Raw genomic sequence first — 27733 nt, 5'->3', positions numbered from 1 at the left:
TCTCTTCGTCCCTATTTATTCGTTAAAGGTGCCTATTTATTTATTTATTTATTTATTGGCTTACTTGTATAAATAACCTGGATGACATTTCCAGTCAGGAATGCTTGTTTGCGTTTGGATGTGCTTCTTCTAAGTCGTTTTATAGACCATTCGATTCTATGGGCCACTTTAGGTGCTGGGGGCGGAGCTGAGTGAACATTGGCGGGAATCATTCAAATGTTGAACCCACCTAACCGTGAAAGTCGTAATCTTGTGTAATTATGATGTACTTATCATACCTAATGCACTCTTTGATACAACCCCGATTCCAAAAAAGTTGGGACAAAGTACAAATTGTAAATAAAAACGGAATGCAATAATTTACAAATCTCAAAAACTGATATTTTATTCACAATAGAACATAGACAACATATCCAATGTCGAACGTGAGACATTTTGAAATGTCATGCCAAATATTGGCTCATTTGAAATTTCATGACAGCAACACATCTCAAAAAAGTTGGGACAGGGGCAATAAGAGGCTGGAAAAGTTAAAGGTACAAAAAAGGAACAGCTGGAGGACCAAATTGCAACTCATTAGGTCAATTGGCAATAGGTCATTAACATGACTGGGTATAAAAAGAGCATCTTGGAGTGGCAGCGGCTCTCAGAAGTAAAGATGGGAAGAGGATCACCAATCCCCCTAATTCTGTGCCGACAAATAGTGGAGCAATATCAGAAAGGAGTTTGACAGTGTAAAATTGCAAAGAGTTTGAACATATCATCATCTACAGTGCATAATATCATCAAAAGATTCAGAGAATCTGGAAGAATCTCTGTGCGTAAGGGTCAAGGCCGGAAAACCATACTGGGTGCCCGTGATCTTCGGGCCCTTAGACGGCACTGCATCACATACAGGCATGCTTCTGTATTGGAAATCACAAAATGGGCTCAGGAATATTTCCAGAGAACATTATCTGTGAACACAATTCACCGTGCCATCCGCCATTGCCAGCTAAAACTCTATAGTTGAAAGAAGAAGCCGTATCTAAACATGATCCAGAAGCGCAGACGTCTTCTCTGGGCCAAGGCTCATTTAAAATGGACTGTGGCAAAGTGGAAAACTGTTCTGTGGTCAGACGAATCAAAATTTGAAGTTCTTTATGGAAATCAGGGACGCCGTGTCATTCGGACTAAAGAGGAGAAGGACGACCCAAGTTGTTATCAGCGCTCAGTTCAGAAGCCTGCATCTCTGATGGTATGGGGTTGCATTAGTGCATGTGGCATGGGCAGCTTACACATCTGAAAAGACACCATCAATGCTGAAAGGTATATCCAGGTTCTAGAGCAACATATGCTCCCATCCAGACGACGTCTCTTTCAGGGAAGACCTTGCATTTTCCAACATGACAATGCCAAACCACATACTGCATCAATTACAGCATCATGGCTGCGTAGAAGAAGGGTCCGGGTACTGAACTGGCCAGCCTGCAGTCCAGATCTTTCACCCATAGAAAACATTTGGCGCATCATAAAACGGAAGATACGACAAAAAAGACCTAAGACAGTTGAGCAACTAGAATCCTACATTAGACAAGAATGGGTTAACATTCCTATCCCTAAACTTGAGCAACTTGTCTCCTCAGTCCCCAGACGTTTACAGACTGTTGTAAAGAGAAAAGGGGATGTCTCACAGTGGGAAACATGGCCTTGTCCCAACTTTTTTGAGATGTGTTGTTGTCATGAAATTTAAAATCACCTAATTTTTCTCTTTAAATGATACATTTTCTCAGTTTAAACATTTGATACGTCATCTATGTTCTATTCTGAATAAAATATGGAATTTTGAGACTTCCTCATCATTGCATTCCGTTTTTATTTACAAATTGTACTTTGTCACAACTTTTTTGGAATCAGGATTGTAGTTTTTACACTGATGTTGTAGGGTTTCTTTTTTTGCGTGTGTCTATTTGTGCCAAAAATTCAGTACATGGATGTGTGAGACAGGAGTTGTTCAATCAACATATCTTTGAAAACGAGTGCGGTTTCATAGACTCCCATTCAAGGGCAGGGTCTGGGGGAGGTGGGCTGCCCACCTCTGATTAGAGCGTGTTAACATTTTATTTCAACTAATGTAGAGAAGTACCGAACGCTCGACTCGACTCGACTTCACCATCGGCCTTGCAAGGGTCAGGATTATTTTAACCAGTAGATGGCGCCTTGAAGCCATTTTCAACCCATAAATGCAGATTTTTATAGAAATGGTAAATTTGTAAATCTGAACATCAGTATTGATGTTTGATCACAGTACAGCCGTATCGTTGAGTTTACAGCTGGAAAAGCACATTTACGTGTGCAGTGCCATTTTAAAAAGAACAGGAAAAGAGTGCAGCTGTTGTCTGTCGTTTAATGCTTTCATGGACAGCAGATAAGACGGAGAAAACTGCAGTTTATAAATAATCATCTGTGTGAAAACGAACATGAATTGCTCTAAAAACAGTGATCCCAGAGGTAATACTGGGTACAGACAGACCTCAAGTGTGAAAACACTCCTCCTTATTCCTTAACACGCTGTAGCAAACAAAAACAACCCTTCGTATAAACAGATATGATGCACGTTACTCATCTAACTTTAATAAGAAAATGTATAATGAGCAGTTCCACTTTATTTGGAATACCAAAAAAAGAAAAGCGCGTCTAGTGTCATCTAGCGTAGGGGATGTCTGGGCCATCCTTAACTGTAAAATAAATGGCACAGAGCAGCTTAGTAAAGTTATAATTAATGAAATAAGCGTACCTAAAGCCTAGGTCACAACCAGATGTACGATTTTTTTGGCCGTGCGATTTTTGGCGTTTCCCAAATCGCTGCGTTTTTTTTGTTCATGGAGAAAGACGCACGTTGGCCGTAAGTTTGTCTTGCAACCTGAAAAAAATGTAAGCGCCTGTAGAGTTTGTTTGACATGACAAAGAACCTCTGCGGCCAGTCTATGGCTCGAAAATCAGCACGTCACACGCGCGCCCTCCGTGCGTTTCTTGCGTTTTTTGCACGTAGACCGGCCGTAGGAGCACGTACGGCCGGTTGTGACCGAGGCTCAAGTGTGTGTGTTTTTGTTTATTACAGCTGTAGACATTTCTATTTCTGCACTTTCCACTGTCTGAATGCATTAAGGTTAAGTTGATTTCATCAGCCCACTTTGTTTTTAAGTTATTGAGGTTTGGATTAAACCCCATTTACTTCAAGCGACCAGTCAAACAGGCGAATTAAAAATTATTCCACGAAATCGAGTCGTACATGAGCTGATGGCTATAAACCATGTATGACGAGACTGCGTGGGATAACCGTTTTATTCACTGGATTTTGAGAAACGGAGCATTTTTATTTTTTGCAAATTCAATCAGTAAAACCTTTTTTATACAAAACGTCCGACAAAATAATTTCTGCTTAGAATGTAAACAAACTGCTGAAATGACCGTAGCAATTTATGAAAAATGCTGCTATAATAATAATTATTGAAAAATATTTAAAAAAAAGAGACGTTCTTACCATCAAATAGTTTTTATTCTATATTTTGTTATGCCTTTTTTTTGTGCGTGTTCTCTCTTTGGGGTTTTGTTTTCGAGTAGAGTTTTTATTTCGTCCTTGGTTGGTTCAGCAAAACTGTCCGCCATTTTGTTTTTCTCTCCTCATTGTACGGTATATGAGCTGATATCCTAATAGTAGAGTAGCCAATCAGAGCATGCGATTGCTCATATCCAGCGACTGTGGATAGAATAATAACCATTAGAACCCGTTAGTGGAAGATATTTGATTTGTGATTTCCACCACTGTAGCTAAATAAATAAATGATCGGCCCCTCATGTTATGCTTCACGGACCCCATTTTACAAATCGTTGATCGAGTGCAGAACTGGTGGGCGGCACGGTGGTGTAGTGGTTAGCGCTGTCGCCTCACAGCAAGAAGGTCCGGGTTCGAGCCCCGGGGCCGGCGAGGGCCTTTCTGTGCGGAGTTTGCATGTTCTCCCCGTGTCCGCGTGGGTTTCCTCCGGGTGCTCCGGTTTCCCCCACAGTCCAAAGACATGCAGGTTAGGTTAACTGGTGACTCTAAATTGAGCGTAGGTGTGAATGTGAGTGTGAATGGTTGTCTGTGTCTATGTGTCAGCCCTGTGATGACCTGGCGACTTGTCCAGGGTGTACCCCGCCTTTCGCCCGTAGTCAGCTGGGATAGGCTCCAGCTTGCCTGCGACCCTGTAGAACAGGATAAAGCGGCTAGAGATAATGAGATGAGATGAGTGCAGAACTGGTTTTATCCGTATAATATAGGTGATTAAATTGTGTTAATTTTGCCGCCTTCGTCTTCTTGACATCCAGTTGACCTTTTGGCCTAAAAATGCTTTTGGTGTTGTTATACACATTGCAGTTTGTCTGCATGCTTTCTGTTTGGTTTGATTTGCCTGACTGATCCCTCACTAAACATGGTTGATGATAACTCCTCGGTGTCCTGCGTTTCCTCTCCCCAGATATCCGAGGGCCTGTCCTTCCTGCACAATGGCGTGAAAATGGTGCACGGTAACCTGTGTCCAGAGAACATCATCCTGAATAAGAGCGGCGCTTGGAAAATCATGGGCTTCGATTTCAGCATCTCTTCCAGCAACCCGTCAGATGCAGAGGTCAGAAACGCCGAGTGGTTCTGTAAATGGGTGTTCGGGCTGAGCAGGGAATTTAAAATCCGTTAAAAATGTCACAGGGAGGCTATTTTATCCTAGGCTTTAATGATTCAGGTTTGTTTTAATGTATTTATGCAGTTTCGTTGTTGTTACATGGCATCTTTAACACGTACAGTGGGGCAAAAAAGTATTTAGTCAGTCACCAATTGTGCAAGTTCTCCCACTTGAAAAGATGAGAGAGGCCTGTACTTTTCATCATAGGTACACTTCAACTATGAGAGACAGAATGAGAAAAAAAAAATCCAGAAAATCACATTGTCTGATTTTTAAAGAATTTATTTGCAAATTATGGTGGAAAATAAGTATTTGGTCAATAACAAAAGTTCATCTCAATACTTTGTTATATACCCTTTGTTGGCAATGACAGAGGTCAAACGTTTTCTGTAAGTCTTCACAAGGTTTTCGCACACTGTTGCTGGTATTTTGGCCCATTCCTCCATGCAGATCTCCTCTAGAGCAGTGATGGTTTGGGGCTGTCGCTGGGCAACACGGACTTTCAACTCCCTCCAAAGATTTTCTATGGGGTTGAGATCTGGAGACTGGCTAGGCCACTCCAGGACCTTGAAATGCTTCTTACGAAGCCACTCCTTCGTTGCCCGGGCGGTGTGTTTGGGATCATTGTCATGCTGAAAGACCCAGCCACATTTCATCTTCAATGCCCTTGCTGATGGAAGGAGGTTTTCACTCAAAATCTCACGATACATGGCCCCATTCATTCTTTCCTTTACACGGATCAGTCGTCCTGGTCCCTTTGCAGAAAAACAGCCCCAAAGCATGATGTTTCCACCCCCATGCTTCACAGTAGGTATGGTGTTCTTTGGATGCAACTCAGCATTCTTTCTCCTCCAAACACGACAAGTTGAGTTTTTACCAAAAAGTTCTATTTTGGTTTCATCTGACCATATGACATTCTCCCAATCCTCTTCTGGATCATCCAAATGCTCTCTAGCAAACTTCAGACGGGCCTGGACATGTACTGGCTTAAGCAGGGGGACATGTCTGGCACTGCAGGATTTGAGTCCCTGGCGGCGTAGTGTGTTACTGATGGTAGCCTTTGTTACTTTGGTCCCAGCTCTCTGCAGGTCATTCACTAGGTCCCCCCCCCCCCGTGTGGTTCTGGGATTTTTGCTCACCGTTCTTGTGATCATTTTGACCCCACGGGGTGAGATCTTGCGTGGAGCCCCAGATCGAGGGAGATTATCAGTGGTCTTGTATGTCTTCCATTTTCTAATAATTGCTCCCACAGTTGATTTCTTCACACCAAGCTGCTTACCTATTGCAGATTCAGTCTTCCCAGCCTGGTGCAGGTCTACAATTTCGTTTCTGGTGTCCTTTGACAGCTCTTTGGTCTTGGCCATAGTGGAGTTTGGAGTGTGACTGTTTGAGGTTGTGGACAGGTGTCTTTTATACTGATAACGAGTTCAAACAGGTGCCATTAATACAGGTAATGAGTGGAGGACAGAGGAGCCTCTTAAAGAAGAACTTACAGGTCTGTGAGAGCCAGAAATCTTGCTTGTTTGTAGGTGACCAAATATTTATTTTACCGAGGAATTTACCAATTAATTCATTAAAAATCCTACAATATGATTTCCTAGATTCTTTCCCCCCATTCTGTCTCTCATAGTTGAAGTGTACCTATGATGAAAATTACAGGCCTCTCTCATCTTTTTAAGTGGGAGAACTTGCACAATTGGTGGCTGACTAAATACTTTTTTGCCCTACTGTATCGCTATGTCGGACATAACGTACAGTAATGGCGTTGAATGTGGCTCATCTGTCTTCAAACGAGGAAGTCTATATTGGGGGGAAAAAAAATCGTGTTTTGCTTTTGTGTCGTAGCCCAAATATGTATGTAAAGAATGGGACCCGAATCTGTCCCCTCTCTGCCTGCCTAATCCGGAATACGTGGCTCCGGAGTACATCCTGTCTGTCAGCTGTGACTCCGCCTCTGACATGTACTCACTGGGTGTGATCATGCATGCAGTCTTCAACGAGGGGAAGCCGGTGTTCCAGGTCAATAAGCAGGACATTTTCAAGAGTTTCAGCAGGCAACTCGACCAGGTGAGACTCGACCCTATAGCGTTTGGTGTTTAACGAGGCTTGATGTTCTCCTTTCTACAAATTCTGTTCAGTCAGTCATAAAGTCTGAAGTTTTTAGTTTTGTACTTGAAGGAAAGCTGCCAGGTAGCATCCTGCAAACTATATAGCAAATTATTCTACAGCACGAGCTACTTCCGGTAAAATCGTGCGCTCTGATTGGTTCCTTAACAGGCAGAATTTTCCCGTAATGCCTGTGGGCGATTACAGACTTTCTTTCCAAGGCGCCAGCTTTCAATGTTGCGCAAAAAAAAAAAAGAATTGGAAATCAAAACAGCCAAATGAGAAATGAGCAACGAAAAACATTCAGAAACCACTAACCGCAAACAGAAATTCAGTTTTGAAACCGCTAGCTGTTTATTCTGCACGCGTGACTCGACTACATTACAAATATGATGTCACGCATCATTATAACGACTGTCTATTTGAATCTTAGAAATAATAAAAAAAAAAACACCATATAATAAACTCCTTAATATAGTCCGGCTGTTAAAGCATATACGCAGAACCATGGCCTCACTTTCGTTTATAAATGCCTAGAGACCTCAAGAATGGCACAGGAATAGTTTTCAGCGTTAATAATAAATGTAATATAGTAATTTTTACGATTAAAATGATTCATATAGGTAGTGGTCTGAGTGAATGACCTTGACATCTGTGACGTCAGAGCAGGAAGTCTATCGGTCTCATCGCCATTTCCGCTATACTAAAACACAGAGCTGAGTGCAACTCCGATCCTCCATTTTGAGCTAATTTATCGCCATGCCACGTAGATGTGTTGCTGGCGGGTGCAGCAACACGACAGAAGGTGGATTTACGTTGCATTCATGGCCCAAGAATGTTCAAACTGCAAAGATTTGGACGCGTTTTGCGAGAAGTTCACGGATTGGGTGCCTATGAAGTGTTCTCTCCTCTGCTCTGTACATTTTACTGAAGACTCGTACGAGACCTCTGATCTGTTGAGGAGCGTTGACTATAAGCCCGTATTGAAAGAGGGTGCGGTACCAACAATTAAAGAAAAAGAAAACTACAAGAAAAGGAAAGTATGTATTTATTTATTTATTTATTAAAAGAAAGTGAGTTTCGTTGCACTGGTTTTCCCGGAGTGAGCCGAGGGTTGATGGTGAAACCTGGGACGGAATGGGACGGGACCTATTATAGCTCGGGCAGTGACCTCCCCGCGGTTGTTGCTAAAACCGGTGACATCCCGTTCCGTCCCGGGTTTTAGTAATTGCCTGAGCCGAGCAGTAATGGCGGAGTACTCGGTATGGACAAAATGGAGAATGAGTGGAGCAGCCGTCTGATTTCTAAACTGGATATTGCTGCCATCTCGCCCTTACGTGGAAGAAGTGACTGAACGGAGAACTGAATGAACAACTGAAAGTCAGATTGTTTCAAAACAATCGGCCACAAGATCGTCCGGTTACCGCTGTGACGTCACGCACTCGGCTGGCTCAGCGGGGCAGCTCGAATGCCAACTTAGTGGTCGATTTTAACTCTCAAAAATATATTTTTTTTAATTCCCATTTATGCAGCATACAAGAGTCAAGGATGGCAATACTTGGCCTGGGCCCGCCCATCCTAAGTGTGACACAACACGAGGGCCTGTTGCGAGCTTAGTCTGGCAAGGCAAGCTATCTCCAGCTCTTCCAAGCTCCCGAAAAATCGGGAGCCAATCAACTTTGAGCATCTCCAACGGCCCTGGGTAGAGGCGTGTTCAAGGCAGTGACGTAGTAGAACTGCGACCGGAAGCCATAGATTGTTTACAGAATCTATGCCAGAAGCGCTTCATTCACTAGAAACATTACGAACATGGAGCAGCGGCAAGCCTTTGACACAGCGGTAGATGCTGTATTGAAAGCATTCAACGGGAAGTTCTCACTGAAAACGGAGCAAAGAGCAGCCCTGGAGGTATTTATCTTCTTCCTGTTACTCAAGCAGTTTCCGTAGCGTCACATACGTCAGTGGAAAGAGTGATGTGATTGGTTTAAGCTTCATCACAGCCTTTTCTGGCTTCGACCAGTAGCAAACTGAGGCATTTCAGGGAGGCGGGTCAACCACGCGCTTTGGGAAACGGTTGGGCTTAATATCTATGCCAGACCAAATGCTCGCAGAGCTTTGAAGTCGCGTTAGCCAGACTAGGCAATACTATCCGCTCAGAAATGTGTGTAAAAATAAAGGTTCTGCGTATCTCCTTTAAGCACCAAAAAAACATGAGATTGTTCGTTTTGTGAAAGAAGCATGAAATTTGGCACACTAGCTCAAGTTGATGTGTATAATAATTGTAGATATGGGGCGGGCCCTGGGAATACAGCCTGCTGTTCCAAGCCCAGAGCTCTGGGGATGGGAGAAGTCCGATCATGAGTGGAAACCAAGATGGATAGCTTTTTGTTACAGGCAAAGGACACGTTATGATTTGATTCATTGTGGGTGCAAGAAAGGGTGTTCGGGCCGATATAAATGTATGAAGGCTAATCTTCAGTGTACAGCGTTATGCTTCTGTGGCGGGGATTGTAACCAGTAATGACGAGAGAGGGTCCCCCCCCCCCCCCCTCCCCTCCCCTCGATATTTTCATATCACGTGATCATATGAATCCATATTAACAGCTAAAACTTTGAACTGCAGAAATTCTCTTCTGGCAGCCTATTTTTATTTTTATTTTTTATTTTTTTTACACTTTATCTCTGTCATGTGACTCATCATGTGATATCTTTGAGAACAAGAAATTCTCTGTTTGTGAGGTAGACATTCAATCAGTGTCTTTTTTTTTTTTTGTAATCAGTCTTGTACCTTGAAAACAAAAGAAAAATTTGTTTAGCCTCTTTCTCATGTCTGGTCGGTTTTTGCACATGCGTATTCCAGGGTTTCGAAACCGAATCTGAGATGCCCCCCATATCTAGAATTCTATATCAACTTGAGCTCGCGTGCCAAATTTCATGCTTCTGTCACAAAGTGAACAATTTCTCACCTGAACAGCCCGACTATTAACCTCGCTTGCTCTGTCTTTTTGTACGGACCGAACCATGGGCTCAATCCGTACTGTCAAGACCTCGGTGTGATGTTTTCACGTAAAGCTCGGTTAATAGAGTTAATCATCACTCATCCAGACTGAGTTGAGGTGTGTATAGAGATATATTTGTCTCTCCGAGCGCATTCTGCCTTGCAACTCCTCCTCGGCTCGCCCTGGTTCCAAAATGTCTTGTCCTTTTGCTTAATGAAAAACTGATTCCGAGAGACGTCTGACTTCATTTTTGCCTGGAGCCGATCTGTCTTCTCGCTCTTGTTCAGTTGAGTCGTCTGAGTCCAGGAGTGCTGAGTAAGATCCCAGAGGACGTGCGAGAGCACGTGAAGATGCTGCTGAGCGTCACAGCCAACGTGAGACCAGACGCAGACCAGATGACGAAGGTGAGATCCTGCTCTCCGAGCTGTCGATCCCAGGTGTTCTGCAGCAGCACATCCAGTCCAGCTCATTAACAGCTTCATAAGGCTCATAAGCAGAACCAGGTGTATCGTGCAAAGGAAAATTCACACCATAGCTGAAATCAGACACGTCTGCTGCTTAATTTAACTGAGAGTTGTGTAACGCAAGTGAAATAATAATAATAATTATTATGTCTCCTCAAATCCAGTCAGTTGTAAGCTTTCTTTTCAGTCTGTTCTTTCTTTTCTCTCACCCCTTTTTTTTTTTTTTTTTAGATCCCGTTCTTTGATGATGTGGGCGCGGTGACGCTGCAGTATTTCGACTCGTTGTTCCAGAGAGACAATTTACAGAAGTCGCAGTTCTACAAAGGCCTTCCCAAAATCCTTCCCAAGCTCCCCAAGGCAAAGAATAGTGACCATGTGATCTGCGATCACGGTCCCTTGATATTTCTCCCTCACTTGCTTGTGTGTGTGTGTGTGTGTGTATATAAGTGCATGAAACTCCATCTGACCCAGCAGAAGGAAATGTGCGCCCCTTCTGTTCAGTCAGGACTTGAGCGTAGTTTTGATTTTCCAGAGGGATATATTCGAGTCATGTGACCTGTACATTTTGTATTCGTCATGATTTATGTGAGCGTTCTCTGCAGATGTTGACGTAGGTGTCTGAGTGTCGTTTTTTTTGTCTTCTACAGAGAGTGATCGTGTACCGCATCCTCCCAGCCCTCACCTCGGAGTTTGTGAATCCAGACATGGTACCGTTCGTGTTGCCCAACGTGCTGCTCATAGCGGAAGAATGCACCAAAGAAGAGTATATGCGTCTGATCCTACCGGACCTCACCCCAGTGTTCAAGCAGCAAGAACCCATTCAGGTACACGCTGCATACAAGAATGCACACGGAGTCATTTTGTTTCTGCGGTTTCCCCCTTCGAGCCTATAGATACCCTGTCCCAAAAGACACGCTTATGGACATCGCGCTCTCGTTTGCGCGTACAAGTGAAGGCGTCCTATTTCTCGTTTTAGCACACTCTGCTTATCAGCACACTCTGTGCCTGCATACTGCGCCGTCAGGATGCCCTTTGTTATTGACCAACTCATCATCAGGCAGCATTAAGAGGTGAGAGCAAAAAAATTCCAGGATTGTTCTCGCCGCATATGAACGGAGCGAGCAGTTGCTCACGTGAGTCAGTATGAGGAAGATGTTCTGCCCCTTTTTGACGCACAGATGCTACTCAAACACCTCGCCCAGCTCGTTGCTCCGTTGCCGTGGACTTTCCATTTCCACGGTCTCTGTTGCTGATTCTGTCAGTTTGACACAGAATTTGATGTTTGCGCCAGGGCAGGAATTTCACGAGGGGCACGGCCCTCATGCCCTCTCAATTTGGCCTTGTGCCCTTGGAAAAAAATATCTGCCGTAAGGCCACAGTGGCCTTGATGCCCTGCGGTTTTGTAGTCTGCCTCGTGACTGCCAACAGGCTTTAACATCACCTGCGTCTGTTGAGAAAAAAATGTGTCAGATCACAGAATCCAGGGACACATGTCGGCCCGGGGGCATTTTGAGTTATTAACAGATTCAGAAAGTACAGTTTCTAAGCTTTCCAATGATGCCTTCCATGTGGAGATCTGACAATATTTGAAGAATGTGTGGCCTTTTGAAAGTGTATACTTCTTAAAACAGGAAAGGGAGAAAATCGCCCTCAAAGTTTTCCATCTCAGCTACTCTGGGTGTAGGGCGGGCACATAATGCTGCTCATCTGCATGACATTAAGGAAAGCCCTACCCCCTACGAGCTAGCACGATGCTACTTTCATGTAAACAAAGATCACCACGTCAATTTTCCTTCCATGCAAAGTATGCCCAACACAATTATGAAGTACAAAAATAAGTCCTAAAGTATACTTTAACGCTTTGTGGTTGAAAAATTACTCACACCGTAAGAAAGAAAGATAGCACGATGATGACACAACTAACACAACGCTAGTTTCATGTAAAGCCTCGGTCACAACTGGCCGTATGGTACGCACTCCTACAGCCGGTCTACATGCAAAAAACGCAAGAAACGCACGAGAGCGCGCGTGTAAAAAGCACGAGAGCGCGCGTGTAAAAAGCACGAGAGCGCGCGTGTAAAAAGCACGAGAGCGCGCGTGTGAAAAGCACGAGAGCGCGCGTGTGATGCGCTGATTTTCGAGCCGCAGACCGGCCGCAGAGGTTCTTTGTCATGTCAAACAAACTCTTCGGGCGCTTACGTTTTTTTCAGGTTGCAAGACAAACTTACGGCCAACACGCGTCTTTCTCCGTGAACAAAAAAAAAACGCAGCGATTTGGGAAACGCCAAAAATCACACGGCCAAAAAATCGTACGTCCGGTTGTGACCTAGGCTTAACCAAACCACAACACTCTCCGTTACATGCAAAAATAACCACACAGCCTTAGATTAATAAACTCACCCCATCAGAAAGAGAAACGGCGCCTTGCACACACCAATGCCTCCGATGGAATGTAATCCTAGAACGGTCCGTGTATCATCCGATCATTCAAGTATTCCATTCAATCTGGAAAACGAGGTTGCGGGTTTTTTTTGCTAGAAATGGTGATCTCCGATGTAAATACCGAGTGTCTGTTTGCTTCGCGGTGTGTCAGCTCCTCTGCGCTCTGTTTAGTAACTCATTCCATAGTGAAATCACACGCCTGTATGCAGGTTAAGTAGCCATGCGCTCAGCCCGGATCATACAGCTGATTCGCGGAAAAAAAAAACAAATGACTTAAATCATCATGTGAATGGCCCATATGGTAATTTACCCACACCCCCCAGCAGGCTACAGTCCTGACAAAAACGAGACAATTTGCAACAAAAAATGTATGCTTTTCCAACAAAACAATCTATTATCTGAAATACTGATTGCATTCTTCAAGATCTCAACTTACACATGATGGAAAAAAACAAAAATCACAAATTTCTAAAAAAAATGCTTCTTTTGCGATTATCTCGGATTCGTTTCGGCCGACATGTGTCCCTGGATTCGGTGAGGGGTCACAAATACGTCTTTTGATGACATTCTGGATTCTTATTGGGCAACTCCTCAGTGGTGGATCGGACTCAAGCCTGGCATGAACCGCTCCGACGCGCTATAATGACACCAATCTATCACCAGCCAACCAGGAGACTTAATCAAACGCATCCCCCGCCCACTCGTGTCCGTGTCTGAGACGTTGAATTTTCACAGAAGGAGGGAAGAAGTTGACTGAAGTAAGACTGTGTGATAAATTAACGAACGAATAAGAGAGGAATTTCAACATATAGGGCTTAAGTTTGTTACCGTTAAATAAGCATTGCTTGTACAGTAATGTTATGTCGTTACAACATTGACCTACTTTTAACGTGCCAAGTACCGACTGTAGCCGGTAACAAACGCTAATTGGCTCGCTGTCAAAAGTGCAAAGACCTTAAATTGCTCTGTGTAAATTAGAAAATGGCGCAATTTCCTCTGTAGCCGTCAACGGACAAGCACAGACTTGTCTTGAGTTTTGAGCCGATCACAACAGGGCAGCACTGTGGCCTGAGGTAAAACACGATAGTTTAAGTTTGTTTAAATTACAGAAATGAGTAACCCAATGACTGTCTCATATACTCTTCATATACTCATACTGTTTAAGGAATGCAATAAAACTAATCTTTAAAAGTGGTATTTACTCAAACTGTTTGCATAGAATGAACTTTGGGGTTAACAGTGTAATAGTGTTGCAGTGCTCTGCAAATTTGCAATTTAATATTTCAGATCTTGAGACATGAAAGTGCTATTTTAAAAAATAAAAGGTCAGAAATGTTTTCTTTGTCGTCTATTTAGTTCATTTTATTTCCTCAATAATTTTCCTTGATTGAGAAATCGGTCTGGGCTCTTATGGGTTAATCAGCAGCCTGCATGCTAGTATATGTTCTAGAGGTCTGCGCGGGACAGAATTTTCAGGCCCGCTCCCGCATTGTGCAGTCCCGCTCCCGCAAAGAATTATGATTTTCAGTCCCGCTCCCGCCCGCGCCTGCCATATTTTGTCCCGCCCGCAAATCCTGCATGATGCAGACGTTCGCGTTATTTCTCACGAAAGTTCTCGTCATTGGCTTGGGGAATTAAACATGCTGAGCTTAGCTGAGCTCTCCACTGACCGATCCTTCACCTAGCGCACAGAGCGAGGGTGCGCGCTGCCAGGCGGCATGCGCAACAGGCTTTACAGAGATACCCAACACGCCTACCGAAATCTACTAAGAATATTGTACATTGCACATAGCTTATATGTCACTCCTCACATTTACATTCTAGGAAATACAAGTAGGCCTATAAGAAATTAATATAATTTAAAGACACAGCGTGATGGTGCCCCGCCCCCTACTTTGAGTGGATTTGAGCATAAATATCTACAGCTCACGTTCAGGGGTGCGTTTCCCAAACAACCAACCATGAGTGAGAACGACTTCCAAATGTCTGATTTCAGAACTCTTGACTTTTTAACGGTAAATGTACCTCTTTTTAAAGCAGCACTTACTTCTGAAGCACTGTGAGCTTCACTAGAGGAGCTCTGCTCTTCTGCCATGATCGGAGATCTCAAACACGGAAGAGCGGAAAGGAATGGGAAACGTACGCGAGATTGGACCACATCCGCAAATTTAGGCATCTTAAAATGTTTTTATTAATGCCAAATAAAATATCCAGCACAAATTATATATGATAGACGTAAATTAATAATTTATAAATTTTATTTTAAACACGTTTTTAGTTAGCGGGACTGCAGCTTATCACCTCTCCCGCCCGCTCCCGCATCGTGCACTCCCCCTCCCGCCCGCGCCCGCAATGAGCTTTCAAAATTTGTCCCGCGCCGCACTGCTTTGCGTCGGGTCCCGCGGGAGTGCAGGGCTCTAATATGTTCCATTTACAGTCAAACATTTTGATGAACTCCAGGCTCAATTTTGATTAATCAAAAATCTGCGTAGTAGTACAGTCTGAAGATGCTCTTGCACATTCGGTGTCAGTTGAACAAAAATTATGGGGGGATATAGGTTTAATAAGTTTTACAATTTTTGAAGTGAGTGATGGATTGATAAGTTTAGATGTGTTCAATATTTTCTTATCTTCAGACATAATAGTGTCGGAGATGTTTCTTTACCTGCTTGATAGTTTCGACTGAGACTCCAATCTTCCTCAGAAGAGTCATTAGTCCTTAAATTAAATTCATTATAGACGTGAACTTAAAATCATTGTTTTATTTTATGGCCTTGGTGCCCTGGCTTTTGGCCTTCATGCCCTCAAAAAATTGACAGCACAAAAGGCCAAGTGGCCCTGCCCCTAAAATGACGAAATTCCAGGCCTGGTTTGCGCCATCAAACGCGCACACACGTCCTGTTCACGCATGCTGTATGTGTATGACCTTGCCGCTCTCCTTTCGTTCATAACAGGAACAGTCCCAGAACTTTTTGATCGTGCTTTGTATAGTAATAGACAGACAGTGTTGTAGTCGAGTCACTAAACCTCGAGTCCCCGGTGTTCAAATCCAAGTCATGAAAGAAAATTTTGAGTCGAGTCTGAGAACAAGACTCCACCCGCACAGTTTGATGGTGGCCGTTGCTGCCTTTATGTGAAACCGTCTCTGCTACTGTGTTGGACACTCCAGATTTCTGTTTTTTCATCTTATACCCTGTCCACACTAGGGATTTTGTACCGATACGAAACTACTTTCGTACCCCAACACCTGTCCACACTAGCAACTATACCGGTACTGTAGCGGTATAACTGTATCGGTACGAAACCCACGAATGTATGGGTTTCGTACCAGTACAGTATCAGTACTGTAGCGCTTCGCTGTAGTGTGGACAGATGAAGCGGCTCTGTATCGATACAAATATAATGCGCATGCGCAATGAACCATTCCTACGTCTTCCGGGTTATTCATACAATACAATACAATACAATACGCACATGCTTTCCAGCTGTAAATAAAACGTCAAAATGGCTCAAAATGACTGTGGAGCTACATGGAGCAGAGGGAGGGAGGAAGAAAGGAGGAAGAGGGAGAAAGGGAGGGGAAGAGAAGGGAAGAGGGAGAAAGTGAGGGGGGAGAAAGGGAGATTCGTTTTCTTTGTTTTTCTCAGCTGCCTCGCGTGTTTTATACTATTCGACTGAATAAATGACCACCAGAAATACAGACTGTACACTGACAACAAAAAGCACACACACGTCGTTTCATCCGCCATATTCTCGGAAGGAAGTTACTCGGTAACCACGGAAACATTTCGCGCACGCGCATTTCAACTACCGTGAAAGAAAACCGCAAACATTTCTCGCTAGTGTGGACAGATGCACTAAACTGTACCGGGATACTTTGTATCAATACAGTTATACCACTATCGTACCGGTACAAGTGTGAACACAGCATTAATTATGGTTTGTGTCACAATTTAAAAAAAAAAAAAAAAAAATGCACCTGTAAAGTGGTAGCCTGGGAAATCCCATGCTGCTTTGCACAGTCGTTCCGATCTGAAAAGACAGCATGGAAACTATGGTCTAAACGCTCGCCTGAGTTAGGGAGCCAATCAGAGAGTGGGGAGGGGTGGAAAGACGGTGACGCGTACTACTCGACAAACAGAAGCTTGTAGTTTATTTGGGACTGTTTACGGATCACATTTAACATGGCGGCGAGCGATACGAACCAAACTTTCGATCAAGCTTTAGACACTGTTCTGAATAGTTTAGAGCGAAAGTTTGTTTTAAAAAAAGAACAGCGTTTGGCGTTACAGTCTTTCTTCGCCTCTTCATCTTCTTCGTCGCTCTAACTACGTCACCGGGTACAACTGCCATGATTGGCCATGGGCTACGTATACGCCAAATGATAGACATTCGCAACGTCCAATAAACGGCCGTTGACAATCGTAAACCACACCTCCCCTACGAGAAATTCAATAGGCGGATTCCAGACCATATTTCACTTGTGATATGGTCTGGTGTTAACCAGACTAGTAAAGTGGTAGGCATGATATGATTCCGAACTCTACTATTCCATTGAACAGCCAGTAAAGTTTTAATGAAAGAACACAGAAATCAGTCAAAACGCTGCTCGAAAGCCACTGGACTCGGACTCGTATCTGAGAACCTACTGGAAGTTGCTTCCAGATGTTGCTTGTCCCGGATTCACAGTTTTGTCGGAAGGACCTGCAACATCAAAACCAGCTTACGCAAAACTTTAAGATCTCCCACTTTATAAGATTAAATTGGGGAAAATTCTGGGTTGTGGACACACTGAACTCATGTGTTCTACAAACTTTGCACGACTTATTTTATCCATAAGGGCAGCATTCGTTTCAGAGCGTTCCCTGGGACTTGGAAAATAAATTATTGACCGTGAGTGAGTTTACACTTACACACACACACGAAATGGTTGAATTAATTTCATGGCTCCGCAGTAGTGATTAATGATGGATCCTTTGGTGTTCACTAGTATCCACGTGTGCACGCACGCACACTTTACATCTTCACACCTGGTTTATTCTTTCCTCAATGGATAAGTGTTCTCACTTTTTCTCCTGAACCTCTTTTTATTTTCCTTTCCTTCCTTCATGCTCTCAGGCCAGCAACATGGTGAGTGGTCTTTAACCTGATCGTTCATGTATGTTATTTGCATCATCTGGTGTTTTGTCCAATACTTTCCAGTAATTTTTGCACAATTTATCCAATAAATTATTCATCATATGTTGTAGCACTTCATTCTAACATTAGTTGAATTATTTAGTTCATCATTCTTTCTTTATTGCTGGGTTTCACGTGACGTCACATCCGCCTCATTAGTTATTCAGAACTTTAGCTGGTGGTCTACCAAAGCTCAGTTGACAAAGCGTTTGTACGGAGAAGGTGCACTGCTCGCATGAAAAATGCCTTACACTTGCGTTGTTTTAGGTTGTTTGAATCGATCAAACTGTAAAACTGATAAGTTTCTTCAGGGTTCGCCATGAACTGATTAAAAAGGGTGAACGAACACAGGATTTCACAAAAAGGCGTCGAGAAAGGTGGCTTTCGAACCTCTCACTGAAATCGAAGGGAGCCGAGTTGAAGCACGCTCGAGTTTGCAGTGATCACTTGTGGCCCTTTTCCACTACCCTTTTTCAGCTCACTTCAGCCCGACACGGCTCGCGTTTCGACTACCAAAAACCAGCACGACTCAGCTCGTTTCAGCCCTGCTTAGCCCCTAAAACTCGCACCGTTTTGGAGTGGGGCTGAAGCGAGCCAAACTGTGCCGACTGAGGCTAGGGGCGTGAGGAGACACTCCCCTGTGCACTGATTGGTGAGGAGGAGTGTCCTCACATGCCCACACACGCCCCGCGAGCGCGCTGGGATCTGTAAACACCGTAAACCCGGAAGAAGAAGAATTACGAATTACGAGAATTTCTGAAGCCTTATGCGCCTCGCCTCATCTATACGCTCTTGCCAGTATCTGTTGGCGTTGTCGGTGACAACAAGCCACAGCACCAAGACCAGCAACACTAACGACTCCATGTCCTCCATGTTTATTGTTTACTATCCGGGTCGTGAGACTACCGCTTAAAAGATCACTGAATCAGTGACATACAGAGCATCGTGGACGAGTTCGCGGAGCGCAAGGCTCGTCGTATGCCCTTCAAATAATGCGCGCAGTAGGCTATTGATGTTTTATTATGAGCCATGTACAGTATGTCGCCTAATGTTTTTTTGTTTCTGAGTTACATGTTCGTTTGAAGGACTTAATGTACAAAATAACATAGTTGCACCCCGTAGTGTTGAAATTGGTAAACACAGTGCATTCAGTGAGGTTTGCACCGCCCTCCTTTTATTTCTGACTCTTCCTGTCACCGTTGCAACCTCTGAGCGCTCATTCGTATGCCCTTCAAATAATGTGCGCAGTATAGGCTATTGATGTTTTATTATGAGCCATGTACAGTATCCTAATGTTTTTTGTTTCTGAGTTACATGTTCGTTTGAAGGACTTGATGTACTAAATAACATAGTTGCACCCGGTAGTGTTGAAATTGGTAAACACCGCAGTTGCGGACATTTTGTAGCCTAAAATGATGTTATGATAAGCTTTAATAAAGGGCCCGGTCATTTGCTCCGCCCCCGGCCCGGCTCTGACTTGTTCCGCCACTGTCACTGATGTCACTGTTTGCGCTGCTTAACGACATCACGTGACGTCCACCCACTTTCGCTAACTCCACCCAATGTGTCCACCCACTCCCAGCCAGCACGGTTCAGCGCGGTTGTAGTCGAAATGCAACTCCAACAGCCCCGCTCAGCTCGACTCAGCTCGACTCGGCACGGCACGGCTCAGCCGCGTTTGTAGTGGAAAAGCGGCATTGGTGAAAGGTTTGGATCTCCCTCTCAGCTGTCCTTAGTGTTTTCCAAGTACTTTTCTTGCCACGTGTCGTTATTTTACTGGACTTTTTTTTTAGTCATGAAGAGCTAAAGTCCCCAGCTGTTTCTTTGTTTCCTCCTGACTCTTCACAAAGTCTATATCTGTGATCACTTCTCCGTCTTGTTTAACTAAGATCCAGGTCTTTAAAGGGGTTTCTGATGATCTTTGTGAATGATTTAGCTGAGAGATAAGAGCCAACACAAGTGAGAATCAAGCCAACTGTTGTTTGTTTACACTTCAACTTGCAGCGCTTCATTGTAAAGACGCGAACGAAAAGCTTAAATAAAAACATACTTACACGGACAAAAACAATCCAGGATTCATTCGGCAGCGACTTGATAGCGAGGTCCTTTACCCAGCCACATACAGAAAAGTTGTAAGCCTCCATGCTCTTCCACACTTTCATCTGTTTTGCGGTGTAGAAGGACGTCTGCAACACCAGATAGTTCGAGATGTCGGGGAACTCGACTGAAGGGTAGTTTTCGAGATCGTATGACAAATCCTTCTTTCCCAGACTGTAGGGCTCGATTCCATTGCACACAGCAACCTTCTGAATAGATCTAAAGCGAGCAGTGGCTTCTAGATTACCAGCGTACTCTGATAAGTTATCGCTAGTTGTTTGCACTACGGCAGCCGTTTAGACCACCAGCTATTTCACTTTCGGTAAAACAGCTTAAAAAAAAGTCACATGACTGAAATCCAGCAACACTATTCACTGAAGGAACCCATTTCACACTGTCACAGGTTTTCATTCTTGTATTATGTTGAGACTCATCTAATTTAGATCTGAATCAGTTCTGGAAAATGGTAGAAAATAACCACTCATGGTTTGTAGTTACCATTAAATAAAACACAAGTTTAATTAATGCATAATTATACGGAGAAGAATGACTCTTGGGCTGCACTGTGAAATGTTTTTATTCAATTAAGTTTGCTGTTTTTTTTAACGTTCTTCAGTTGTATCTACTTCTTTAGTACATAAGACATACAAAGTTTCCGCTGCTTAAGCAAGATTACACCTGTTGGTGTCCTAGTATGAAAGATGATAAATTGGTCTCCACTTAGTTTTGCATCATGATGTGCTTTGCCTTTGCTTTCTGTGAATTGTGACGTATCTCTTCCGTAAGGAATAAAACACGATTGGGACTGTTCTTCCAGGAATTTCAGTAACGGGGTGGCGTAATGCCCTGTTAGCTTCCTGAAGTGGATTATTTTCCTATAAGAGCATGTCCTGATGTGTTTTATTAATTTTATACCACAGCAATTTGCCATCGATTTGTGAACGACAAGGCATACTGTTTTTAACTATTTACAACTTCTGTTCATTTCATGGTTTTAGTTATAAGATTACCTCCCAAGCCTTTATTTTCCCCTCTTTTGACGTTAATAAGGCTAAAAATGGCAGCTTATCGGAATGTAACGGTATATTGTGTGATTATAAATCGAGACATAAATTTGACAATTCAAATCGATTAAATAAAAAATGAATAGTGATTTATTATGAGGCTGTGTGCTCATAATTAATCAGCTTAGCTTTTCCGAGATGTAATTGTGTTTAGACAGCAGAGGGTGCCATAACATACAGTAGCAGGAATGAATGAAGGCTTTATTTCAAACATGTCAAAGTAGTACAAAACAGAAGAGGAAAACCAAAACAAAAGAACAAATAACACTTAATTCAATTAAAAACAATGGAAACAATATTAACTTAACATGTTTGAAAAGGAGTAGGAAGAAGCATTAGCTTATTTAATCCTACCCCCTTTCCAATTAATTAATAATACTATTTACTATTTACTCCCTGTGTGTGTATATATATTTATTTATTATTTATCTTTATTATTATTATTACTATTTTTACATCACATACTCCTGAACACAAGTAATTAAACACATCTGCCTGTACCAACAAAATAGAAAATAAATGCACGTGACTTCACCCTAGGCGGAAGTAACACAGCTCTAATGCCACAAAAACAGATCTAAAATGGGAAAGAGCTGTTGTGTGGTTGACTGTAGAAATAGATTTAACAAGAAATCAGAGCGCTCTCTCTTTTTACGGACTGCTGAAAGATAAATAAAAGAGAAGCAAATAGAGGGAGTACAAATGTTCATAAAAGTTTATTAATAAAAGGCCTATTTGTTATTAATGCTTTTCATTTTTAAAAAAAGGAGTAGGTTCGTTAACAGGCTATTATATTTTACACCAACCTTTACAAACGTGGGTAAATAATTATTTGTTATTAAGGAAATGAACCAAAAGGATTTTTTTTTTATTAACAAAAGGAATATTTAAGTTGATAAAGAATAGGAAAATAAATGTTGCTTTTTTGGGGGGGGTAATAAATTTTTTTTTTCAAAAATTTCATGGGAAAATCGAATCGTGAACCCGATATCATGAATCTGATCGAATAATGAATTGAATGAATTGTTACATACCTAGCAGCTTATGTTGAATTATTGTGTTGGAAAACCGTTACACAGTGCTAACACTGGAGACTCCATTCTCAAATATTAAACAAACACATTCACTTGTTACAAAAACCTTCACCATATAAATGATTGAACATGTGTTTTTTTTTTTTGTTGTTAAATAACACATTTTAAAAACCTATCCATTATGTGGCACACCCACCATACAAGTCCCTGGACTTAGCTGTTACTATAGAAACGATAAGGTGTCAGATTGAGGGCGCTAATGATCAGCCTTGTAGCCGGCACTAACATCAGAGCCGCTCCGTTATAGAAAATGATCATCAGCACCTTTTCAGCAATCCAATTTCAGCGCTGTGGGTATAAATCTATCCTAACAGTCCTTTTGTTGTGGATCGTGTTTAAGAATCCTGTCTCCCTCATTCCCTGTTTCTCCTGCTCTCTCTTCTTGTGCTCAGATTCTGCTAATATTCTTACAAAAGATGGACCTGCTTCTGACCAAGACACCGTCTGAGGACATCAAAAACAGTGTGCTCCCGATGGTGTACAGAGCACTGGAAGCTCCTTCTACTCAAATCCAGGTAGCCATGCAGTGAGCAGTGGACATACTCGCTGACCAGAACGGATTATTGTTGTTCAAATTCAAATTTGTCACGTACACAATCGTACATAGTACAACATGCAGTGAAATGCTTATTGCAATGCTCTGAAAGTCATGATAGTTTGGGGGGGAGGGGTAGTTTAAAAAAAAGGGGGGGGGGGGGTAAAATGGAATGTCATAAATACAATAAAAAATAAAAATGGAATAATGGAATGCTCTGCAGAATATACACAATATACATAATATCTTTAACAGTTATTCCACGAAATCGAGTTGTACATGAACTGAGCTGAGTCGGCTATAAGCCATGTACGATGAGATTGAGTGCAATAACTGGGTTTTTTTGCTTGTTTTTGTTTTTTCTATCCACATTCACTGGATTTTGAGAAACGGAGCATTTAAAAATTTTTTTTTTTTTTTTGCAAATTCAATAAATAAAAACTTTGTTATACAAAACATCTGACAAAATAATTTCCGCTTAGAATGTAAACAAACCAGTGAAATGACAGTAGCAATTTTGTGAAAAATGCGATAATAATAATTGAAAAATAAAAATAGATACGTTCTTACCATCAAATACTTTTATTCCATATTTTTGTACTTTTATTTTGCCATTTTGTTTTCAAGTAGAGTTTTTATTTCGTCCTCGGTTAGTTCAGCGACATGTTCTGCCATTTTTTTTTCTCTACTCATGGTATATGAGCTGATAGCCTAGTAGTAGAGCAGCCAATCGGAGCGCACGATTGCTCATACCCAGCGAATGTGAATATAATAAATAAATCTATATCGCTCTGCAATATACACAATATACGCTGCATAGTCCCCGTGTCCGCGTGGGTTTCCTCCGGGTGCTCCGGTTTCCCCCACAGTCCAAAGACATGCAGGTTAGGTTAACTGGTGACTCTAAATTGAGCGTAGGTGTGAATGTGAGTGTGAATGGTTGTCTGTGTCTATGTATCAGCCCTGTGATGATCTGGCGACTTGTCCAGGGTGTACCCCGCCTTTCGCCCGTAGTCAGCTGGGATAGGCTCCAGCTTGCCTGCGACCCTGTAGAACAGGATAAAGCGGCTACAGATAATGAGAGAGATGCGCTGCATAGTTGTGGAAATATGAATTGCACTAAAGAGGCAAATTGAAATATGTAATATTGCACTGTAATAAAGTTTCACGAAGACATACGATTGCAAGAGAAATGTACTGTGTGTATTTATTTATTTATTTATTTATTGCATGTTAAGGTATGTGCTGTAAATAATCACAGTTAAATCCGTATGCTTAAAATGTATTGCTCAAAAACCGGGCTTTAAAATGATTTTATTTGCAGGAGCTGTGCCTGAATATCATCCCCACCTTCGCTAACCTGATTGACTATCCATCCATGAAGAACGCACTTATCCCTCGGATCAAATCGGCTTGTTTACAGACTTCCTCTCTGGCTGTGAGTTCGGATTTGAAGCGCCGCTGCGCATATTGACGTCATTCAGCAGTTGCTTTCTTGTTACTGACCGTCTTCACTCTCTCTCTGTAGGTGAGGGTGAACTCCTTGGTGTGTCTCGGGAAGATTCTGGAGTATCTAGACAAGTGGTTTGTCATCGACGAGATCCTGCCATTCTTACAGCAGATACCCTCTCGTGAGCCTGCTGTCCTCATGGGCATTCTGGGTAATTGGTTTCATCCTACAGGTTACGAGTCTCAGGCAGTGAGAATTATTTATTAAATCTCCTAAATAAAAGGGAATAATTAGGTGTTCTACAGCAACACTGAAAACTTGACCTAAGGTTTTTATTTCATGACTGCGTTGTAGATGTTTGGAAGCTGTGAGAACTAGTTTGTGGTTTGTTTGTTTTTTTCCACTACAGGCATCTATAAGTGCACATTTAGTCATAAGAAATTAGGCATCCCAAAAGAACATCTTGCAGGAAAAAGTCTGCCTCATCTGGTCTCCCTTAGTATTGACAACAATCTGAATCTCAACCAGGTAAACACACACACGCGCGCACGCACGTACGCTACACATAAATAAACTCTGTTTGTGAAATGGGGGTGAAAAAAAAAATATATATATATTTATCCTGGTTAGTGAATGATATGACGGTGTGCTTGTCAGGGCTTTCCCCAAAGCATGGATACATGGCGCTCTGCCACGCTAAGCGACATCAGTGCCGCGCTGTCACTTGCACACCAAAAAAAACCAACAATACCATAAATTGAACAATGCAGAGTATACACACCGAAATATCTCCTGTTCCTCTCTGAAAATGAGTAATAACTCTAGAAATAGGAAGATATTGTAATATACGTATAGGTCGAGACCCGGGCTATTCAATTGGCGACCCTCAGGCCAGGTCCGGCCCGCAAGGCAGTTTGTACCAGGCCTTTAAGTAGTGTAACAAAAAAAAAAAAAGTCCAGATGCATGTGCTGCTCTCTGCTTTCGCATCTCCTGCTCTTCTAACTACGGTTCTGTTCTTGCTAGCACGTTAGCTAGACAAAATGTCTCTTTGTGCTTTAAAAAAGCGAAAAGTTGACGCAGCAAACAGGCAGTTCAGCAGTCAATGGACAGAGAAGGACCCTTTCTGTGTGAATGTTGACCGAGAGTTTGCATTGAAAGCAAAGGAGCTGGTAGCGTTTTTACAACTCAAACTTGGTGACATTTTAGTCATCACATGACCTGCGTGCGGCAAGTCATTACAGCTGGCAGGTTCTGAAAAGTTTTGGACTCGTGACGTCAGCCACGAGAAATTCCCTCATTCAAGGAGTCTTGCTCTTTTTATCCTCAGTGTTTGGCAGGACTGTACTTGCGCATGCAAATCGTCATTCCTACACATGAATGCTATTCAAACTAATAATCGCATATCCCTCACTGCCCACAATCTGCACCACTGTACTGTATGTGTTTAACTGGGTTCTCTTTATCTACTGTTAGGACTTGTGTGAAAATTTGATGATGTTTTAGGTCATATTTATGCAGAAATATAGAAAATTCGAAAGGGTTCACAAACTTTCAAGCACCACTGTACTTCTTAATTGAAACTCCTAAGAAACAGTCTATTGTCAAAGGCCAATTAAAGCTATACTGCCTTTCAGATTTTTCAAGTGTACGTCATAAAAAGAATTTTCCCCGACACCCAATTATTTTTGTTTAGTGGACCGAAAGCTACTGAATTAGAAACGCAGACTTCCAATTTTATTAGTTAAAAGAAAGAAGAAAGAACAATTAATGAATTTAGGGCCATGTGGCCCTAAATTCTCCGCTATTTTTTCCTGCTTCACCATGACCAAGGTGGGCTTTCCCTGTTCGTGCAAGGGTACAAATTTGAAACAGGAGAGAAAAATGGAGGATGTGAGTGTGCAAATGAAACATGAAAGACCGACTACAGTAACGGAAAGTGAGAAGAAAAGACGTTATGTTATATACGAAGGAAGGAAACGCAGGACCAAACTAATAAATATTGGCGGTCAGCGAGCACCTTGGTGTGATCAGCTGTTCGTTTAGCGACAGAATGATGGAACTGTCAGTGCACGGTCAAAGGTAAACCTGTAGATGGCAGTAATGCAACACTGTGGATACCAGCTGCTGTAAAACCCAAAAGAAGAAGAAGAAGGTAAACCTGCACATGTGCACACGGACTTCCTCTGTCTGCTTGGCTGCACGAAGCGAGCGATTTCATGCACATTATTTGCTTTAATCCCCTCAAATTAAATAACTTCCCAGCCACAGAATGGCCTGATGTTTTGTGAGATATTACAGAAATAAACGTATATCACAATGACCAAATTTCAGAGGGAACTAAATTTCACTGATTTTATGGACTCGAAAGGCCGTATAGTTTTAAGTTCAACTTAAGATCTTAAAATACTCTTCTGGTATTCTTTTGCAAAGGAGGAACGTGACAATAATAATGACTTGTTCTTCTTAATTTATCCACAAATGTATTTATTCCACTTGAAAAGTGTACGTCAAACCAGCTACCGGATTTGGGACGCTATGACATCCTGAACTATTTAGTATTTGGCTTCAAACTTGCAAAAAATTCCCGGCCCACGAGATGGCGATTCCCATTGATCCAGCGGTTGAGGAACACTGCTTTTACTGTATCTGTTTCAGTTTAACTCCTTCATGGCTGTGATCAGAGATATGCTGAATCGGATGGAGGCGGAGCAGAAGACCAAGCTGGAGCAACTCCACAGCATGCAAGAGCAGCAAAGGTGCCAGTTCTCTCTCTGATCCGAAACAAACGCCAACGACAAAACGTTCACAAAAGCCCAAAGTCACTTTTCTGTTGGATTTGGTAGACGTTTTTCATTTTAAGGCCAGCAGCTTGATGGGTAACTTACCAGGGTTGAGCAACTGCGACAGTGTGAGCACAAGAAGGGTGTGTTGTTGTTGTTGTTGTTTTGCAATGACTCCTGGAAGTGAAATCGAGCTCTGTATCAGTCAGTGCGTTTACATGCACATCCAAATCGAGCTGCTATCGGTAATCGAGCTAAGGGTCCCAGCAGGGGTGCCAGAGAAATCCAATCCTACATGCACACAAGGAAATCAAGCTATTGTGTGAGGTACATTGTGCACCCGAGCCACAGGTGGCGCTACACGCCCCATCGTGTTGGTACACTTCCGGTTGTCGTCATGAAGAAGAGCTATTCAAGAGTGTAAACAAAGTTATCAGTTCCGTGTTCTCCATTGCGCGTTTTTCTCCCGTCCATGAATTTTAATATATTCAACTCTTTAAGCTGAATGAGCATGAACTCTGTCTCTTCATTGCTCCAGAAGTGCACATTTCTGCTCGCCATTTTCTCTTCTTCATTTGTTCCTCCTGACCTCTTCTGCTGCTCGCTACTACTGTTGTCATGCCGACCGAGGCTGTCGTGTTTCCCGCTTGTGGTCTCGTCACTCGTCACTTCCGGAAGGGGCAGTGCTGAAGTAAGTTAGCCTGGGCCCGCCCATCCTAAGCGTGACGCAACACGAGGGCCTGTTGCGAGCTTAGTCTGGCCAGGCAAGCTATCTACAGCTCTTCCAAGTTCCCGAAAAATCGGGAGCCAATCAACTTTGAGCATC

At 42.6% G+C, this 27733-nt stretch overlaps 1 protein-coding gene across 1 annotated transcript in view; it reads left to right on the top strand.

Moving 5' to 3' along the window:
- The window catches only part of scyl2 (SCY1 like pseudokinase 2), an 86158-nt gene that overhangs the window by 49229 nt on the left and 9196 nt on the right, over positions 1–27733 (top strand). Inside the window, exons 5-14 of the mRNA XM_060902949.1 lie at positions 4497–4646; positions 6543–6764; positions 10090–10206; positions 10498–10623; positions 10914–11090; positions 22534–22656; positions 24001–24114; positions 24205–24337; positions 24536–24654; positions 26783–26883. Coding sequence (XP_060758932.1) covers positions 4497–4646; positions 6543–6764; positions 10090–10206; positions 10498–10623; positions 10914–11090; positions 22534–22656; positions 24001–24114; positions 24205–24337; positions 24536–24654; positions 26783–26883 — 1382 coding nt within the window. The remainder of the gene's footprint in view (positions 1–4496; positions 4647–6542; positions 6765–10089; positions 10207–10497; positions 10624–10913; positions 11091–22533; positions 22657–24000; positions 24115–24204; positions 24338–24535; positions 24655–26782; positions 26884–27733) is intronic.

Source organism: Neoarius graeffei, chromosome 21 (genome assembly GCF_027579695.1).
Source record: "Neoarius graeffei isolate fNeoGra1 chromosome 21, fNeoGra1.pri, whole genome shotgun sequence".
In the NCBI taxonomy this organism is placed as follows: Eukaryota; Metazoa; Chordata; class Actinopteri; order Siluriformes; family Ariidae; genus Neoarius; species Neoarius graeffei.
The sequence above is the reverse complement of the archived record's forward strand: the minus strand, read 5'-3'. Positions and strand labels throughout refer to the sequence as shown.